This window comes from Acinonyx jubatus, chromosome B4 (genome assembly GCF_027475565.1).
Source record: "Acinonyx jubatus isolate Ajub_Pintada_27869175 chromosome B4, VMU_Ajub_asm_v1.0, whole genome shotgun sequence".
In the NCBI taxonomy this organism is placed as follows: Eukaryota; Metazoa; Chordata; class Mammalia; order Carnivora; family Felidae; genus Acinonyx; species Acinonyx jubatus.
Window position 1 is genome coordinate 102347236 of NC_069387.1, and position 13686 is coordinate 102360921.

The 13686-nt window shown below is 34.6% G+C and overlaps 1 protein-coding gene across 15 annotated transcripts in view; it reads right to left on the reverse strand.

Annotated features, from left to right (window-relative positions):
- The window catches only part of PPFIA2 (PTPRF interacting protein alpha 2), a 472924-nt gene that overhangs the window by 57256 nt on the left and 401982 nt on the right, over window positions 1–13686 (reverse strand). For all 15 annotated transcript variants that reach the window (XM_053226534.1, XM_053226540.1, XM_027071168.2 and 12 more), the window contains one exon: window positions 5589–5682. In XM_053226534.1, coding sequence (XP_053082509.1) covers window positions 5589–5682 — 94 coding nt within the window. The remainder of the gene's footprint in view (window positions 1–5588; window positions 5683–13686) is intronic.

The window sequence follows — 13686 nt, forward strand, 5'->3', positions numbered from 1 at the left end:
TTGGTTAAGCTTCTGACTTTGGCTCAGGTCGTGATCTCACAGTTTGTGAGTTTGAGCTCCACACTGGTCTCTGAGCTAACAGCTCAGAGCCCACATCGGATCCGCTGTCTCCCTCTCTCTGCCCCTTCCCTGCTCATGCTCTCTCTCTATCAGAAATAGATAAATAAACATTAAAAGAAAGAAAGAAAATATGAATTCTTGATAACACTCTACAGAAATATTTCATAATCTCTTACTGCTGAAATTTTGGAGGTGTGCTGGCTCTGTTGTTTCTGAAATCTCTGATACTCTAATAACCTACCATGAATTCTCGTTTTTGCTTTATCTAGTCAGATTCAATTCCTATAACAGGCTTACAAAATAGATTTTTGAGGAGGAAGCAAAGACATTTACCTTCAATATATACAGCACTACTTCGAAGGGAAAATGTATTCAAAGCTTCCAACACATGTCTTACAAACTAACCTCTGGAATGCAATTCATTTATAAGTTTAACTTGGCACACAGACACTTAATAAATATTTATTAAATGAGAGAATGTAGTGGAATTTATGTGATACCTCTAATTATGAATATTTTCAGTGATATTTATTTTACTTAGAGATATGCAAACTCTGAACCTTCCAAATGCCAAAGATTAAAAGTGCTGAGTCTCAAAACACATTAAAGATTATGCACTGAGGAAGACCCTTAGGACTGCAATGGAAATAAATTAACTAAATCTATAGAGCTTCACTTTTATGTCTTTGAAGTTCTAACATAAAGATTCATTGGTAGTGATTAACTATGACTGCCATGCTTCAAGGATAAAACCGCTTCTCTGGAGGATGCTACTGATAGCTGAGTTGGAATGTTAATTTCATTTTAATGATGTTGAAGAATTGATTTCAAATCCATATTAATTTAGCAATGATATCCATTTGGAAGAATATAACATATCTAACACAATAATAATAATATATTACCTACATTATAGCTAAAGAGTGAAAATGATAAATTAGTGTATTAATATTTATATGGTACTTTTCAGTTTTAGTCTCAAGGTACAAAAGATTTCAGTATACATGCACGTTTCAAAAAACATATACCATGTGAAAGCGCAGGAGGAAAATCAGCAGATAAAAATTAGGATAAAGACTTCAGAACATATATATCTGGAGATATGTATCCATTTACAGGGTATTCTGTCAATTTTAATATGTTCACTGACTATCAAAGACTGTCATGAGAATTAGGTACATTACTATTGAAACAAACAAGTTCATCTTTAATCTCATAAGTCTCTAAAAATAAGCTTCTTGGAAGTAAAGTTGAGCCTAAAAATGAAATTTTTAAAAGTCAGTACATGTAAAACAGTTCAGGTTAACAAGTCTCCAGATTGCAAGTATAAAGTAAAAATATGAAACAAAAAATATTTGAATGGAAACATGCTTATGATATTTCTGAACCCCGAAGAGAAAAATCTTAACATGTTCAGAGAGAGAGAGAAGAAGCCCTACATGTTATATACAAAAGTGACAACTAATTGACATTAGATATAACTAGAGGCAAGAAGAAGTTTATAGTCCTTGATTCTAGAGGGACACATTTACAAAATCACAATACTGTAGATGCTATTTTCAAGGAGAAGTGGGGATTATATTTGTACACCTTGCAAGTCTGTGACAACCCAGATTTTTTCTGTGTCAGGTAAATTTGTTGAATTTTGGGGTTCAGTTTTAGGAAACCACCCCTTTTTTGCCATATACTTAACTCATATTCTAACAATTTGATTGGTGATAAAGCTGACATTTTGATCTCTAATTGCCTGACTCCTTTGTCTATCATCAAATAGATTCTCAACTTGGAATATGTTGTACACCTGAAACTAATATAATATTTTATGTTAATTATACTTCAATAAAAAATATTATGCTCAGAGAAAACAATAAAAAGAAATTCAGGTTTTTATGAGCCAGACCATGTAAGTTTGTGACCTTGCAACAGTTTCTATCATGCCACACAATTACCTTTTGTGTTTGCGTGGCTGGCTTCAGTTGGCCACTTTGAGCAAGTAGCTGTAGGTCTTAGATTAAAACATTAGCTGGAGAGCTAAGAAAGGGAAATAAGTTCTTAAATATCAGGGTGACAGTTACAAAAGGGAAGAGGTGGAATTCTCAGGTCTAGTTGCTCATAATGTGAATTTTAGAAATGGTAATGTCATTTAGTATGTGTTGAGTCAGAGAAGGTGCTTGGAGTCCACTGAAATCAAACAAAGGATGATGGACAAGATTTCAGAGAGCAGTGACACTCCGGAAGCAGCCCACATCAAGAAAACTACAAGAATCACAGTTTTAATATGAAGAGAACATATTGAGAGTACTAAGTGACTCAATGCTTAAAGATTAGGAGAGCTATACCATGAGGCTATAGAAAAACTGGTCAAATTTTAATGGGGAAGACCAGAAAAATTAATGTGAAGTACTCAAGGAATTACTAGATGAGTTTCAGCTTGACACAATCATTGTAGGTATTAACTGTACCTTCTATCAACCTGCTGGAACAATGGATGCAATTAAAGCTTTAAAGGAAAGTGTAGTAAAGACAAGGCATAGTAAAAGCAAACCAGGGAGAACAATAGTAGATCAACTTCAGGCCGAAATGAGACTGTGTTCTGATGGGATAGCACCTGAGTGATAACTCAGGTCACCCAACTCAGGAAGGGAAAGGTTGGCAAGATTTTTTTTGAAACTGGGTGCTTTCGCAGATCCAGTATTGTCCTATTCCTATTTCTGATCATAGGGAAATAACTAGAAATATAAGAAAAACAAATGCCTACATCACAAAGCAAAGTAAAAGAAGGAAGTAGGGACACAGAGCCAGTAAGCTGTCTTAACCTATGTATGTTGAATATACTGGATCGCAAATGTGCCTCAAATTAGACCTTTGTTTGAGAATGCCAACATTACAAATTTCTGAACTTTGCAAGAATCTGGACTATCTTGCATGCTGTTCTCTGTAAGTATCTCCCACATATGGGTTTTTTTTAAAAAAATGTGTCATAACTAACTTCTTTAGATAAGATTTCTCTCAATTAAATTTAAATTCACAGATTGTCAACTGTAGGTACCTGATACGCTAGTAAAGTTGAAAATAAGATTTTTATTCAGCTCTGCTTATTACCATTGAGACTAAGGAAGCTCTGATAGGAATTTTGGGGCAGTGAACATAGGTCTAAGTTAATGCTAGACCTTCATGCTAGACTTCATGCTAGAAACATCATTTGGCTTGGTCAATGGATAGAATGTAGATAAACAATTGGCAGGAAGCCACAGTCATCGCGACTATGCACATAAACTCTAATTGTTCAAAATTTTGAAAGAAATTACCTCATTTTTGCTTTTGTTTATTTTTCAATAAAATGTATTTGATTTTTTCCTCCATCTTGAAAGACTAATAAACATGAAATAATTTATTTTGTCTAGCTTATAAAACTCATTAGATGAGATTTTGGTAATCCAGAAACTAAGGCATAGTGTCATCCAAGTCCTGAATAAGTATTAGCACTTACATACATCTCATAAATACTGGTTACATATTTATACACATGGAATAATCAATAATACCAGAAATACTCCTGTCCTTCCATTAATCAACTCTGCCTTGTCTTGTTGGATCCATTTTAACCCAAATACTATTATTCTCTAAGAAATAATTGTACTGAGAAATGTTATTATTATATTATAGAATTTTCTTAATGTTCTTCTTAATATTAAAGGCCAGGATTTTATTTAACACATTATAAAATTATATTTTGCCAAAACATATTGCAAAATAACACTCAAAAATCAAGTACAGTAAAATCTTCAAACTAAGTCCAGAATTAAAACTGGTTTCTGACTATGAGGGTAGTCAGGATTTGGGAAATAATTCCATAAAGTTAACATTAAGTCAATCCAACAGAAAGAGATAAAATGTAAATATATTATTGTTTAAATCCTGCATAATTGGAATGTTTAATTTTAGTGGCTGTTGAAAAGGACATTTAATTTGGTTCCATAAACAACCAATGAAGTATGCTGTTTGCCTCAATATCATCCTTGCATGCAATGTGAAAACAGGCCAAATTACCATTATATGTAAGTATTTCATTATAGGAGAAATGAAAATTAACCTTTAAGTGAAATAAAACAAGTTCATTATCCAGGCTGGGCTTTAATCACTCTTATTCCTTTAGACTTAAAGTAATTTTGAATAAATAAAATTGAAAGTTCTTTACACTTGAAATAAATTGTAAAGACTTTATCAAAAGAAGATTTTTTAGAAGAATGGTTTCTCAATAAAGAGGCAAAAAATTGAATAAAAAATTCCTTGATAGTAATAAATAAAGGTAAGACATTTCAAACAGATTGTAATAATATTTAATTATACATTTAGTGATCAGTAATGAAAAAAGAAATATCTACTAGTATTGAATAACACCGAGCAGTTGGCTATATTCAAGAAATAATCTTCTCAAGGTAATTTTTTTCTGCACAGTATTTCTATTAAATTTGGATATATATGTGTATATCAATATAATATATATATATATTGGATATATTTATACATTGGATATGTATTATGGACTATGTAGAAAATTAGTGAAATAATTAGGCTACTGAGCTTTTCTACAACTTGCAAGTCTGTATTTCCTCATTATTAGTAAACATCTGTAAAGCAAATGAGAAGGCAAAATATGAAGTCAGTTGATTACACTGAATACTATAACCCCATGAGCATATCTGCTACAATAATGATGACTAGAGCAATGAATATTATTTCATAGGAAAGAAAGTAAACATAAAAACTACAAACACAACGTAATAAAATATATGAGAAGGAGGAGAGGAAAAGAAGTAACCCACCAATAGATTCTGGAAGAGAGAAATCCTTTGGCTTTTAAAGAACATGTTCTATAGGTACTAGTTCATCACTGAAAAATGTTACTTTGTATTTTAAAAATATGTTACTTATGGACCCCACTAGCTTTCTAACAGCTGCTGAGACTCAACATTTGCCAATTTTGCAAGTCATTTAAATGTTCCATATTATATATATGAATGAAAAGATACACTATAATTTCCTGCCAGATGCAAAACAATCTGCTCTGGGTCTAAAATAAATTTATGTTCAATCAGTCAGGGAAATATTCTTTTAAATACTCCTGTATAAGAGGAGATACTTTAATTGTCAGAGGAAACACGAAGTTGGATAGTATACATTCCCTTTTTATCATACCAATTCAGCCCTGAATTTCATATCAAATAGATTATCACATTACTTACAAGGCTACATTTAAATATTTTAAATATATATGATTTTTGCAATCAATGCATTGGTCTCTTAGAAGAAACTGTCGATTTCTACTACAGGTCAGAGATGTGTACATCTATTTCAAACCGTAGCTCAGCAGAACCAGAAAACTCCAGAATTGAATAGTTTTAGGGAATACTAGAACAACAATGGCCTTAGTCTATTGTTTCCAATGACTGTCTTTTTAACTCCCCCACAAATGATAAAGAGTAAGTGCAAGTTAGAAAATAGAGGAAGAAAATCTCCAAACCTACTTTTTCTTCAGTCTTCTATCCTTCTCAGCTTGAGTTCCAAGTTTGCCTAACCCCAGGGACTCCTGAGCAGCAGCTTCAGTCTCCATAAAGCCTCCTGTGAAAAAGTAACTATTCATGTTAGGTTGGATACACTGGGTCAATTCTGAAAATAAATTTTTAAAAGTTATTTGTTCAACTGCTCAGTATCACGAATTCTTTTTCTTTTTTAGATCGTCCTTATATTGCCAAACCAACATGCATAAAATGGCATGGGTACATAAATGAACGTACACTGAGAGAATGAAAAGAAAAGGTAATGACTGACCTACTATTCATACCACCCTCGACATAATACATAATCTATGGAATATACACTCCATGGAATATACAAGCTTCAAGGTCTCTTTTTCTTCTTATGAAAAAGAAGAGCACATATCTGTGTAGTGCATGAAATTTGTTTTCAATATTTGAAATTTGACATATTTGATGTAAAATGGGATAAATGATAGCCCAATGAACACAATAGGGTGCATGTCTTCAATTCTAAGTCAAGAGACTATAGAAGTATTTGCTGACGTCTAAAGAGTTTGCATATCCTCCTTCTGGCACCCTCTTTTCCTCACCTGGCTGACTCCTTTATCCTTCAGTATATGCCTTACTTCCAGAACTTCATATGTTCTGGCAGGTTACTTTTGTTTTGTAAATTTCATAATTATATCTGAAAAAAAAAACCTATATCTTCAAAAAATCTTGGTAAGAATGGTTCTTATCCCAGCAAGCCACTAATTATTTGGTGTAGCGTCATTTTTATTGGTGCTGAAAAATACGCAATATACATAACCTTGAAAGGAAAGGAAGAGGAAAGAAAAGTATGTTGGGCATCAAATAGAATTACATATTTCACAATGCAATTATTTCATCCAGGATCCATAAACATATAGTTAATTCATAAATTCTTTGTTACACTTGAAAAATGAGAACTTAATCCTGGACTCTGTTTTCTTTTTGGTATTTACCATGTGCAAAAAACATGAAGTCAAGGTAAGTGAAAAAATGTTCACTATTTTTAAGTGGGTTAAAGTACACATTTTCAAAATTTTTTTTATGTTTATTTATTTTTGAGACAGAGAGAGACAGAACATGAATGGGGGAGGGTCAGAGAGAGGGAGACACAGAATCTGAAGCAGGCTCCAGCCTCCGAGCTGTCAGCACAGAGCCCGACACGGGTCTCAAACTCACGGGCTGTGAGATCATGACCTGAGCCAAAGTCGGACGCTTAACCGACTGAGCCACCCAGGCGCCCCAAAGTACACATATTTTTTAAATGGAAGGGATTTCAATTCCAGTTAAGCTCAAGATTAGGTAGAAAGAATTAAGCTAATACCAACTCTTACAAAGACTACTACTACTACCCACACAAATGTCACCAATATGTCATTAAATAAAATTATTAAAGATAATTTTACTATTCTGCCACTGTAATTTCCTGACTTCACATTTGCAGGGCTTGACCAAGTTATGGTTTCTCTAGTGAAAAGTAATATCTTATTAAAGTGTCAGTGAAAAATTTTATTGTTACTGTTTTTCATAATTTATTTTAGCAAACAATTTATAATACTCAATGCTATTAATTCTGGAGCATTGGTATAAATGTTAATCTCATAGCCTAGTAACTCTGTTACTGAACTGTATCATTGTAACACAATCCTCTTTTAATTTTTTTTTTTTAACGTTTATTTATTTTTGAGACAGAGACACAGCATGAACGGGGGAGGGGCAGAGAGAGAGGGAGACACAGAATCGGAAGCAGGCTCCAGGCTCTGAGCCATCAGCCCAGAGCCCAACGCGGGGCTTGAACTCGCGGACCGCGAGATCATGACCTGAGCTGGAGTCGGACGCTTAACCGACTGAGCCACCCAGGCGCCCCAACACAATCCTTTTTAATTGAAAACACACTGACTGCTGTCTAGATCTAATCAATACTTTTGAGTTCAGGGAGAAACATTTACTTTATTCAATTATGCACATGTGCAATTAATACTTAAAAATTTTTTTATTATGAAAGAATTTCATTGGTGGTACCATTAGGAAAGTCATCCACTAGCTGACTGAAGGACTCTTGGGGTTCATTTTTAAATGTGGGATTTTCCATTTATTCACGGCGTGTGAATATTTTATTTCTCTCATCGGTGTACTTGCCTTATTGTATATCTAGAAATTATTATTCACAGTCTGCAAGTAACAATAAAATTGTTTTCTTGAAGTGAAAACTAAAATGAATGATTCACATAAAAGTTACGAAATTCTTGATCAGATGGGGACACAGAGATTGATGAAGTACACCCATTAAGTAAACAATGATACACTTCATCCACCAAGTGGTTATATGAATCAGCCTTTTTATATTTTTCTGAGCAAAGAAGAACATATAAATTATCATTTAAATGTTTTTAAGAACCCAACATTTTAATTAGCAAAAATAACATTAAAAAAATTAAAAGCTCTGGGAGAGAAACAAAGAAAGTTCTAGAAGAATATTGTGAGTCAAAGCTAGACCCAGGAAAATAGATATTAGAATTGTTTCCCATAAATAAAACCATAAAAATAAAAAGCATGAGGAGCTTGGAAATACTCTGAATACTTCAAAATCTAATATCCTTTGAATAGAGCACTTAATAGAGAATTATGGCTACACCCTACTTCAAAATGCCAATAGAAAATGAAACTTATTGCCATAGTAGGTACAATTATTTTTAAGCATCGCATGTAGGACAGTACCCTTAAGCAGGAGCAAAAGTCTAGTCATGTGCATTTGTTTTAGCCCAGCTAAAACATTTCTGGGTGAGAACCTTCTTTCATAGAAGAATTTTCAGGTTCTGGTAAGGATGATGTCAGCCAAACCAGCTTATGAACTCTTACTTTATGAATGATCATCCCAATCTGGAGAGAGTCTGCCTCATTTTTGCCCAGCTGGTAGTGGGTTCATATGGCTGTGTGGGTTTTAAGAATGTCTACCTATTCATCTATACCAATATTTTATTTACTAGTCACACAGGGCTATGAAACACTTGAAATGTGGCTAGTCCAAATTAAGTGTTGCAAGTATGAAATACACATATGATTTTGAAAATGTAGTGTTAAAAGAAAGAATATAAGATATCTAATCAATAACTTTATATTGATTACATGTTGAAATACTTCTGATATATAGACAAATAATTATTGAAATTTATCTCACTGGTCTCCTTCTACTTTTTGTAATGTTATATATGGGATTCACATTTGTGGCTTGAGTTACATTTTTGTTGCACAGCTCTATATATCTCGGTGGTTGTAAACTGGAGACTGTACCAATCTCCATAAGAAATATGAGTATTTGTGTATGTTGGTTGGAGGAGAGAGGCGCATATTCAGATGTCACAGTGACTGCAAAGGGCAACTGATTATATAGTGGGCAGGGAACAAGGATTCTAAGCATTCTTCAATGAGAAGAAAATCCTCTAATGTGTCTTTAAAATGGCAGGAGTGCCCCTGATATGAAACATTAGCCTGTGGGAATCTGGGGGGTTGCTCACTCTCCAGGAGGTCTTTTAAGAATATGAAAAGAATATCATTAGCTCCACCCTCTCATGGCATGAGGTATTCAGGAATACAAGGCTTGAGTTTCATGATTCAGAGGATTACTCAGATAATAAACTGCTTATCACTTTTCAATGTCCACCTTGTAGTTGTGCATGCAAACACCAAGCCCAAATCCTCATCTTCAATGAAGTTCTCTGGGCCATCACTATCACTCTTACTTTGGCAAGGTCTTTGAGGAGTTGGAATTGTTGGACACAGGACCACCAGTGGGATGTGAGTGTTCCACTAAAGTATTTTTTTTCTAGCTCCCTTTCTACATAAACATCTTGAGTAACCCCACATCAGCAGGACAAGGATCTGGTGGTCCAATGTCACACAATATCATTCTAGAGGGCAGGAGTGAGTGGTTCACTTGTCAGATCACCTTCTTGGAAACAGAGTTAGGCCAGTGGCCCAGAACAACCTCATGGCTCTAAGTCTCTGGGCTCCCTGGGATATCTGGTTGACCCTAAGCATGAGGTAGAGAGCATACACTCTGAAAGGAAGCAACAGAGACTCAAATCCACATGGTTTGGTTGGATCAGACACCATGCCTGGATGGCACTTGCCTCCCTGTTTTGTCCTGGGGTCTGAAAGATTAAAAACAAAAACAAAAACAAAAAAACAGTGCCTTCAGTGATTGGACCCACACAGGTACGAATCTTGGCTAAGAGTCCTGCCCAGATAGCACTGCCAGCCCCAGTCTCTCCCAGGCAACAGAGAGGGATGATAGAAAATTCCAAGGAAAGTACTGCAAAGTATGAGGCTTCCTAAGACCCAGGTCAAGGAGTTCAGTAAAGGACTCTCATATACCTGGATCTATGAATGGTACTGGTTGGAGCCTTCTGTTCATCCAGACTGTGAGGGCAAATATCTCTATGTTGCTTGGTCCTTTGATTCCACTCAAAATAATTTATTTCATGTTGGCCCTTGAGGTACAAGTCTGTAGGAATTTCTAGCCAAAACCCACATTGCAAAGTCTGTGCCTCTTCATTTGTCCAATAGACAAATGGACTTAAAAAGGGACTTCTCACTCCAGAGAGATTAAGACTGCAATCTGTTACCCATTGGTGATTTCATCTTTTTCATCTGATCGCTCTTCAGTATTAAAGCCATAGCATTCAGTTGGATTTAAACACACTTTGAGTTTGTAAATGGTTACTTCATTGCTCTATATCAGTTACTCCATTAGCTCTCTAAAAAATGCACCTAGACACAGGGCCTGGCTCAAAAAGGGTATGTGATAAACGCTCTCATAATTGAAGCTAAATAGTGTTTTCTTCACAAAAGGCCCTTTCACCATGCAGAGTATGAGTCATCTTTAATAGATACTTTGTGGAATTTACATTGTATCTGTTGGCTCCATAGCATCTAGGAACAATCTAAATTTGGGAGTAAAGGCCAGCACAAGTCACTCAAATTTTATGTGTAGAAATATGCTTGCCAAATAATCCTGGTGCAATGTTGATGCTGTTTTCGTCATTATGAAGTTATTTTCTTTATTATGTTGATTATTGTCAAGGAGTTCAGGCAACTATAATACAATCTGTCAGATGACCATAAAGGAAACAGAATTACAATGTAGTAGGCAAAAAAAAAAAAATCTCTTGGAGATGTATAGCCTCTCATATTAATTTAAAGGAAATTCACAAGAGTACCTTTTATTTATTTCTGTATTTAATTATGTATTTGTGTATTTTTACTTAGTGATACATGTATTTTTACAGCAATAACTGGGGACATTGCCTGTTCAAATTTAATCTATTTTTTTCTTTTTTACTGTTCTGTTTTTCATAGATTTGTCTCATTTGGTTCTATTGGATCAAGTCTCCATGCTTGAAAATCTCTTTGTCTTTGATTTGTGTTGCCCTCTCTTACAATGCCTGTCAATGGCTTCTTTCCCTAATTTTTTTTAATGTTTATTTTATTTTTGAGAGGGAGGGACAGGCAGAGAGTGACGGAGACACAGATCCGAAGCAGTCTCCAGGCTCTGAGCACAGAGCCTGACGTGGGGCTTGAACTAACAAACTGCGAGATCATGACCAGAGCCGAAGTCAGACACTTAACCGACTGAGCCACCCAGGCACCCCAGTGGCCTCTTTTCTTCATACTTTAATTGTTAACATCAGCTAGGATGGTCATGTGCATTCTGTTCTTTTTTTCTTTATAGTCATTATAATTGGAGTTCTCTGATAACCTGGGAAAGCTGGTGCTTCCCCAGGTAGTAAGCCAAAGAATGTGGTAAGATCACAGAGAGAGAGATTTTGGACCCTCCATAACTCAGTTTTTGAGACAGTCTTTAGAAATAACACCTTTTTTTTTTCCATTTGTGTTTCCTATCCATATCAATAATCCAAAAATCAGATACCTGTGCTATTGAAATATTCACATACAGTGACTAGGGATGTATTTACCAAGGACAGAGTGAGTCCTAATTAGGCCATTAGAAACCCTTGATCCAAGGTGTCATCATTCTACTTATTAGCACCGTAACAGGAGGACTATTCAACCAGTTACAAACCTCACTGCATTTTTCCATCACCTAGGCCTCATTTTGACATCTTGTCCACAGGGATGCCATGAGTCACAGCTCATCCACTGCCCTTCCTATTCTCTTCCGGAGTAACTTTGTCAAAGAAAAAAAAAAATGAGTGTCATCTGATATAGTTCTTTTTAACACAGTTTAATTTGTTTTGCTTCAAAATAGGTTAATGCCTTCAGATAAAATTAAAAGGCAACCCCATCAGGATTCCAATAACTGATGTATAATCATAGATTGTGGGGTTCAAACCCCTTTTCCCTAGCTATGCTGGTAGGATAGACAATGTAGCAGGTAAATTTTTATCTGGGTCAGAAATACGTTGAAATTTTGTTTTGTTTTAAATAAAAGGTTGTATATGCTTATGTACTCTATCCTACTAATTTGAAAGCTCCTTGATGCCAACAGTTATGCTGTAGCCATTTTACTAAGGCTCATGGTTGGTACTCTAAACTTAAAAGTGTTTCAATATATGTTTATTCACTCAACGTAGGAAGATGTAAATGATTTGGGATTATCTGTGTGTTCTTTTTCTTCCCTCAAATTCCCAAGCCTGTTGGGTTTCTCCAGGAGCTTTGATTCACCTTCAATATAGCTTCTACGTAGCTCCAGAGGAGTAGATATTTGTAACTGTCTTCCTCATCAGTATTGCAGTCCTTAGCGTGATTTCGACTCTGGTTTTGTTTATGTGGTAACTTTTTTGTTCTTCAGGGTAAAACAAAATCGCTCAGAGCTCAGAAATCTTCCCAGGGTGATGGTATGATCATGAATAATATTGCTAGTTTCTGATTTGGATGGAGTTGATCACTGATTCACTTTATAACTGGTATGACATAGAGAAGACAAAGTTACTAAAAATAGGTTAGAAAGGCTAGGTTTCAAGAAGAATGTATATTTTTCTAGACTTTATATTTTAGATACCTTGATTTTGACAGAATATTGTTGGCAAAATTTCTAATGATTCAGTAACTCTTCATCAAAATTAAATTTAAAATAAAATAGAAAAAATCCAAAAGAGAAAGGCAATGGAATATATTTTAAAAGGGAAAAGTAAATTATAGATCCCAAAATGAATATATATGTTTAAATAGGAGTAAATAAAATGATTACTATGTTAGCAAAATAGTTCAAAATAACTACCTACACTATTGTTAATTATACTGTAATATATTGGAAATGACAAATAATTTGGTAAGAATATAAATAGTTATCAAACAAGAAATTAAAATAATGTCTTGACACGCACATTTTATATCCAAAAAATAATCATCTTCTATCTTCTTTCCTTATGCAATAATTTTTTTATAGCCTTAGGAGTTCCTTTCCTGAGAAACAGAAGTCCAAAGAGGATTTAATTCATCTGTTGAGTAACATTTAATCACACAGCTGTCTGGACATTAGTTTTTCATGGCTTCTGATACTTTGTGTGGATTTTACAAAGGCACTTTTGAATATACATTTGTACCTCTGCAAACATAAATATTGCTCTCAGAAATTCTTTCGGTGCCAGGACAGGAAAGTCAGCCAGGAAGTTGGAGCATTACTTGTAAGTAATCATTCCTTTATTTGGGAAACTAAAGAAAGTGCTAAGAGATTTGTATCATTCTGTTCAGCATTCACCATTGGAGGAAGGAGCTAAATATTTTTTCAATAGATTAACTATATTTCTACGTTAAATAAGAAAAGATAGAAAAAAGAAGATGCAATCACAATAACCAATGTGATGAAAAGAGATTTCAGAAGAAAAAATATAGGAAGACACACACACACACATACACACAAGCCAAGTGTATATTTACCTACATACATACTGATGTATGTATGTATGTATGTATGTACCTATCTCTTTTAAAGTTTATTTATTTATTTTGATAGAGAGAGAGAGAGAGCACACAAGTAGGGGAAGGGCCAAGAGAGGAAAAGAGAGAGAATCTGAAACAGGCTCTGCACTGTTAGTGC